Source organism: Drosophila obscura, unplaced genomic scaffold, assembly GCF_018151105.1.
Source record: "Drosophila obscura isolate BZ-5 IFL unplaced genomic scaffold, ASM1815110v1 contig_14, whole genome shotgun sequence".
In the NCBI taxonomy this organism is placed as follows: domain Eukaryota; kingdom Metazoa; phylum Arthropoda; class Insecta; order Diptera; family Drosophilidae; genus Drosophila; species Drosophila obscura.
This window is the reverse complement of record NW_024542724.1, coordinates 1,218,817-1,226,069: the sequence shown is the minus strand read 5'-3', so window position 1 is coordinate 1,226,069 and position 7,253 is coordinate 1,218,817. Positions and strand designations below refer to the sequence as shown.

The 7,253-nt window shown below is 42.1% G+C and overlaps 1 protein-coding gene across 1 annotated transcript; it reads left to right on the top strand.

Annotated features, from left to right (window-relative positions):
• Positions 1–4,129: 4,129 nt before the first annotated feature.
• On the top strand, positions 4,130–5,784 carry LOC111075161 (uncharacterized protein F58A4.6-like). Its single transcript, XM_022368286.2, has 2 exons — positions 4,130–4,780; positions 4,837–5,784. The coding sequence occupies exons 1-2, from the start codon at positions 4,370–4,372 to the stop codon at positions 5,182–5,184; spliced, it is 759 nt and encodes a 252-aa protein (XP_022223978.2). The 5' UTR covers positions 4,130–4,369; the 3' UTR covers positions 5,185–5,784.
• The last annotated feature ends 1,469 nt before the right edge of the window (positions 5,785–7,253 follow it).

Below are 7,253 nucleotides of genomic sequence, written 5' to 3'. Positions count from 1 at the left end.
CTAAAGGTCATTTGCATGATTATAGCCAAAAGCCCTGGAGGAGACACCGCCTGTCTGGGGAGGACTCAGCAGGACACTCTGTTGGTGCATGTCCCCCCTCGTTTGTCTCAATAAGGCAACGCGTCAACTTTCATTTGTCATTGTGGGTGCGTTGCTTCAACCAAGCAAACAAAATGCATTACCGCAGAGACACGAGACGGCAGAAAGGATAGAGAAGGGGCAGGAGGCAAAGAGACACCAGACAGGACAAGGACTCGATGCAGTTCCTTGGCAGAAGTTGACCCGAAAAAAACCTCAACCCTTAAACAGACAGGCAGACAAACTGCTACTGAAACTGGCAGAGGTTCTACTGCTACTGCTGGAACTGGTACTACCACTCCTGATGCTACTGCTACTGGTACTGGTACTGCTGCCTGACTGCCTTCTATGCGAAATCCATTAGCAACTAAAGTGAAATTCATTGTTGCAAAAGTACATGTTGAAATAAATTGAGTTGTGGCAGCAGCAGCATCAGCACCAGCAGCAACTGCAGCTTCGAGCAGCTTCTTCTGCCACTGCACCTGTTACTCACAGGGAGAAAGAACGAGAAAACCATAGAGAAATAGTTATAAAGAAAGAAGGAGAAAAATAAATAGTAACCGAAAGTTGAAAAGACAGAGAGAGAGAGAGAGAGAGAAAAGAGTCAACTTGTTTGCCTTTTGGTTGTCTTCGGCTAGTGCCACGTTGCGTATGCGCAACATTTCAATGCAATTTATTAGTAATTTTCCTCCGGCTCCAATGTGCTCTCTCTTCATTCTCCTCCCTATTTTCTGTTAGGGAAACTAACATAGTTTTATAGACAGCCTAAATATTATAAATTCAATTTTTGGAAGACAAGTCAATAACGAAATCTATATCTATGGAAAGAGTTTTACATTGGGTAGTGTGTAATGGTTAACCCACTGTGTAGGCAGTGACACTCTTATTTTTTGGACAGCATGCTAATTGATTTTTCGGCTCGTTGGCTACAAGTGTTGTGTTCTTTCTATTTTTTTTATCCAAAGCTAAGGCCTATTCTATTATTACTTTAAAATTCTAACGCGTGCACAATTACTAAGCCATTAATAACACCTAAAACGAAAGAAAATAGCCACAATGGTGAAACAGACAACGGACGTTATTCCTCTGATGTTTTAGAGGAACTCTTCATCCACCCTACCTTGGTCTCGATTGTGCCAACTAACCTAATTCCTTTACAAGACCCCTTCTTGGACAAGCGGTCTACAGGGGCATGTCTGGAGATCAAACTCTAATTATTTACTCATACATTATAAAAGTTTATTAAATATTAAAGATTTCTATGTCTATGGACACGTTCCCTTTAATAATTCCCATATTTTTCCCCAATATTAAATATAGCTTAATGTAAACAAAATGTAAAGCTTCAGGTATGTGAACAAAATTATAAAAATAAGAAAAAGAGGTATTTAAATGCAAATAAATAAAAGGTATTAACAGCAAATGAGACGGGAAAAATGGAAACAGGAAAAGAGCATAGGCAGTAGATATCCGAAAGAAGTGAGAATCATATGCATGCATTTAAATCAGGGCTCGGCACCCATACAGTGAAGTGCGCTTGTGTGCGTAGCTAAAACACGAAGATGCCTACGCCGAAACCGGTTTCTTGCTTTACACTGCACGAATCTATTTGTGGTTGGCCTGCAATTCCAAAACTTTTTGGACATGATCAATCCCCCTTATTAAGTTATAATCAATATGGTTTAAATTGTAATGTCTTTCAATGACATATAAATTACAGCGGCACGCAACATAATCGCATTGGCTGCGCATCGCCACCATATTTGGCAAAGAAAAATTTGTTTCCCAATTCCCATCGAACATTTTTGTCTCAGTGTATATTCGTAGTTGCGTAGCGTGGTCTCACATTGATGACGGCTGACAGCAACTGATGCCATTCGTTCTGTACTGGTGTGAAACGAGACAACAAGGCCGAAGCGCATTGCCGAGCCATACGAAGCGCCGCTGCTTTTTTATACTGTCGGTGTACCGGCAGCGCAGCAGCGCGCCTGCCGCACCCACGGATAGGCCGGCCCCGACCCCGATTTAAATTCGTATACCCTCTAATTAAAAATGGTGTGGGTGTATGCAGGCCGGCGGCAAAGATGTTATGCTCCCTCTTCTTCTTGTTCATTCTCTCTATAGAGAATTTGTCACAAAAAAAAAAGACTGGGAAGCCATAATATAAAAATAAATTTTTACTCTTACTCACAAGAAGGGTACCTCCAAAAAGAACCAAAAACAATTCGCGCCACACCACACACACAAATGTCGCCTTGAGGTAGGTTAGTGCAATTTCTTATGCTTCCTCTCCTGCACTATTTCATCTCCACACTTTCTTCACTCTTTTGCCATCTGTCTGATCTATCTTCTTCGATCACCGGTGCCTAGCGAGCACCATTATTTTGGCTTCGCAGTTGGCGAAAGTTAAAGGGTAGGGAGAGAAAGAATAGCGCGAGACAGTAGGGAGAACAAAAATATAGTTTAAGGCATATATATTCAATCATATTTGGGTTTGGCATAATGGCGTCCGGATGCCCTCTATTTAACACCTATCCTTCATCGAATTTCGCACTCGAGCTCTCATTACCGTTGACCTGTCTCTAATTTCTCTCCCCTCTCCCTCTCTTTTTCTTCTTATCGCCTTTGCCAATTTATGAAGAGAAATAAACTTATAGTATTCGACAGACAGTGCATAGTTTTCGGCGGAATTTAGGTTTCTCCCCGAACAGCTTCAAGCGTCACTGTACAAGTGAAACGGAAAAACAGAATAAAAGATTTTATAGAGACCAGGAGAGAAAAAATAACAAAATATCATAAGCAAGAGAATAAAGATAATTTCGAACTTGTAACTAATTTTATTGGAGTAAACTTTAATTTTTAGCAACATAAACCTCTTGAATAAACATGTAACATATACCAATAATAGTGTAGGAAATTATATTAATCCAGTGTTTATTGATATTTATAATGGATTGGTGTTGAGCTAGCGGGCTTTTTCACTAGCCGTTGATTTAGATTTAATAAGTCGAGCGGATTCGATATAGTTTATGTGTGTACAATTTATTTGTTAAGTAGGCGAAATATGGGGTGTATAGGTGTAGCGTATAAGAGATAGCGAGATGTGCCGGTTGATCAAAAAAAGCGATGTCGATTCAAGACGCAGGGTCTGTTTAATATGCGAGAGAAATGAGTGATCAAGACAGCGGAACGTGAATGCGATAGTGATAACGAGCAATTAAAGACTAAAAGGGGGAAAGAAGCGATAGAAGCTCGGGCTGCTGCTGAGTCGAATACCAGCGATAGATAAAGGAGAGAATGCGAGAGAACAGCATAGATGCTGTACTGCAGATGCAGTAGCAAAATCAAGAAGGCTCGTCAGAGAAAGCAGAAGACACTTCAATACCAATCCCCACCGTAATTAAACGTATTGCTGTCTGTCACAGTGACCTGCCTGCCAAAAGTTCTATACGCTCATAGCAAAAATATATCGATCGCTTTCAACAGTCTTGAACCGGCCCCGCGTCTTCAATCGACCCATCATAAACTCCCGCTAGCAAATCCACACCTTTCGCTATTTATCGATATAAAGCCTATATATATAAACTTAAGTCCAGTAAACTGTGAAGTATCAACTGAACAATCATCGTCTTTTTAATGCCATGCAAAAAACGCTGCTGAAAACGCTCAGTAGCTCAACAGAGATATAAAGGGGCGAAAGAACGGCCGCTGCCATGAGTAAGGTTAAAATATTTATATGCAGTGCAATGCAAATAACAAACAAAGGTGGAATTACGTTATTTTGCGCCACTGGCTGTTACTTAGGAACTTGTTGGGGAATTTCAGGCTGGGAAACCAGACAATTGGTTTCAAACGTTGATGCTTAGCTGCTTAGTATTTTAGTGGAAAACTTTGTTTTTTTTTTATATTTTTTTACTCAACCAACTTTACTCAGGGCTCACCACGACGGTCAGAAGGGTTATCGATAGATGGGTGATCAGAGGGCTGCCATATAGCTTGCACCTCTTCTAGTATGCTTGCGCACCAGATTCGAAACCCACAATAAGATAAACTAAGTCCCCATATACTTTTCGATATACGTCTAAAATATACAAATTGTATGTGTGTGTTTCGATTTTACTTTTGAAATAACGAGTAACAGATAACTTTTTGCCTGTAAAGCGTTAAAGAGTTGCCAGACATCGATATACTGGGATTTCGATAGCTGCTTGAGTGGCAGAAAAACGTGGTAGAAACAAAAAAGCATCTGTTGCTTTCTTTTTTTTCTCTAGACCAGAACTTGGATAAGAAAATGGTCATGTCGGGATCACTAACTGTCTGCGTGTGCGACTACTGGAGGCGGCGTTACTACTACAACTGCTCACCGCTGAACGCACACACCACACCAACAAAGGTGGCCTCTGCCTGTCGCGCAAAAAGCAAACTGCGTCGTTTACGGCTGAAAATGAATGCGATAAATGGCAACTATTATCTGCGGGAGTTCGTACAGCAGCGGGTCCTAGCTTTCCGGCTGCAGAACAACCACGGCGTGGAATTGATTTGGCTGGAGTTTAAGCCACCGGAACGGGACACCATCGACTACAAGTGGGCCAAAATACTGGCCCACACCATCTGGGAGCACATCGAGGTGGAGAACCTGATGTCCTGGCTCTCCACACTCGGCGGTGGCTTCTCAGCCCTGGGCGAGCAGTTCGAGCGATACGTAAGTAGTCTCTGGTACACACACATGCATAGCCAATATTCAATGACTTCCCACAGTCAAAAACAGCTGGGAGGATCTCGTTGCAGCAACTGAAGATTGGTGTGCGCCTGGGCGACCCGTTCCTACAGGCACGCTGCAAGCTCTACTTTAGCATATCGCTGATCCAGCGTGGACACTTGCGTGCGGCCAAGCACCTGATCCGGGACCAGCACCAGTTCGCGCGTGTCCACAGGGAGAAGGATCAGCGACTGGTGCGTATGTGCCATGGCATTTGGATGCGTCTCATGTACGAATACAAGCAGCGTCGTCAGCGGATTCAGCACACAAAATCAGAGGAATACTCATACGTGAAGAAAGCAATAGAAGAAGGAGGAGATTTGTCTGGGAATCTAGTGGCATGCTAGACTCGCAGTTTAGGCACTCGCAATGCCACCAAAGCAGAGAAGCGACTCCGTCCGTGGACTTTATAACGTCGATGCATCGCCTTATCTTGTCCCAGTAGTCCCAGTTCCAGTAGGAAGGTCTGCGAGATTATACTCCCCCATGACACAGGCCCATGCAGTTGGGTTTCAAACCTCCAGCAATATCCTCATTTTTTTTATGTTCACACACAATCCACTCCACTCTGTACAGCACTACCTAGATAAATACGAACTCCGAAAATCGCTACCATAACCCCCCTGCAACCATTCCAGGCCTCTCTTCCTCTCTAACCAAGTGCTGCATTACAAGTTGAACAAGCTCGAAAAGGCCCCGGCAAATGTTATGTAATTGCGTATACGACACGTGCAGCAGCATGCCGCATGCAACGTGAGGCACACAACGTCATTAGCCATAAAAGTTCAATTCATTTTGCGGCGACAAGTTGCAACCGTTGCCACACAAATAATTTTGTTGGCCTGACTAAGCCAGAAAGAACGAAACCAATCCAAACCGACCAAAAAGAAAAAAAATATATAGGCAGAGATGGAAGGTTTTTCCCAATACGAAGCTTCTAGGTACACTTTTACTACTTACACTTTACGTACACTTTTTGGAAAAAATATGTAACTATGGATGTTTATTGGATTTTAATTATACATTTTTAAAGACAAAAAAGTCTCACACAGTCTCACAAGTACCTTTAAAGCTGAGGAATTTATTCGACTAACCAGCTCGAGACCTGATGCTGATGCTAATCAGTTATATAATAAAGGATTACTAATGCTCTATTCCCCGAGTCGTCAATCATTTAGTCAATCTCGTCATACCCTTTGGAAGGGTACAAAAATGGAAGAGAAATTTTATTTTAATTTGCGTGGACATGAGCAGCCTACTTAATTGGGGCGGTAGAGGGTGTATATAGAGAGGATTGAATGAGTGCGGAGGAGGGGGAGATGGCGACAGATAGAGGGGGGAAAAGAGCTCGAATACATAGACAGGATACGGCACTTTAGTGGAACACAAAATTGTGTCATCTTTTGGTTTTGTGCACACAAATTTCGGTTTTTCGGACCACTCATGGCTGTCTACCTCCGTCTATCCCTCTCTGTCTGACTATCTCTCTCATACGTAAATGTCCTCTCTTTCTAACCCTCTATCTATCCCTTTTCATCTCTGTGTCTGTGCGTTCAACTAGGCCTAAACAATTTGTGGCTAATTACACGGCACTGCCATCAATTGCGAGCAGACATAGGGACCAGGGTAACAATTGCGCTCGTTGTTTCGGCCATAGTCAGAAAGGCTTCTGACCAACAAAAAGCACACACCCAAAGGTTATTTTATAATTAAAAAGAGAGAGATAGTTTCTGGGTGAATCTTGAAAGTTTGAATGAACAGAACGGGCCAGGATATGTAAGGAAAAGTTTCAGCTGGGAAATACTACAATTGCACTTGCCCTCCAGGTGAGAAGAAGTTGATTCTTTCCCCCCGGGCAGACAGCAGGCCAAAGGCACAAATTTAAGACTCAAATGAAGTCAACCTCAGAGAAGTGCAGTGGGAAAGTTTAATCAGACGACTACGAAAAAGTTTTCGAGTATAAAAAATGGTTGCCAAATGAGAGGCTGCGGCTATTTAAGAGTAAATGTTAAATGTTTGAATGCTCTATTGGAAGAAAATATTCCATGTGTTTAAAGTAGTGAAAATATTATGCCACATAAAATCCATTCTATTTTACATCACAGACATCCTCCTGAAAGGCGCAACTCTCTACAAAGAGTATCAAGAATATTTTGTGAGAATAATAAACTTTTCAAAGAATATTCAACCACCTATGTACGTCAGCTACTCTTCTTTTCCACTTTGACATAGTCTGAGGCTTAATTAAACCAAATTTCCACAATGTTTTCTTTACTCTGTGCACTTGAAATGGGAACATTTCTGCACACTTGCACAGAGATTGCACATACGCCGTGTATGACACGAACAAATTTTAATCAAACCTTATCGACATACTCAGGCCTCTGAGGAATTCCTTCGTGTTTCGCTGTTTTAT

Bases quoted from the DNA above. Each gene is read 5' to 3' on its own strand.
- LOC111075161 (XM_022368286.2), top strand. From the start codon at position 4,370: ATGGTCATGTCGGGATCACTAACTGTCTGCGTGTGCGACTACTGGAGG. The intron at 4,781-4,836 runs GTAAGTAGTCTC...GACTTCCCACAG, and splicing joins GCGAGCAGTTCGAGCGATAC to TCAAAAACAGCTGGGAGGAT.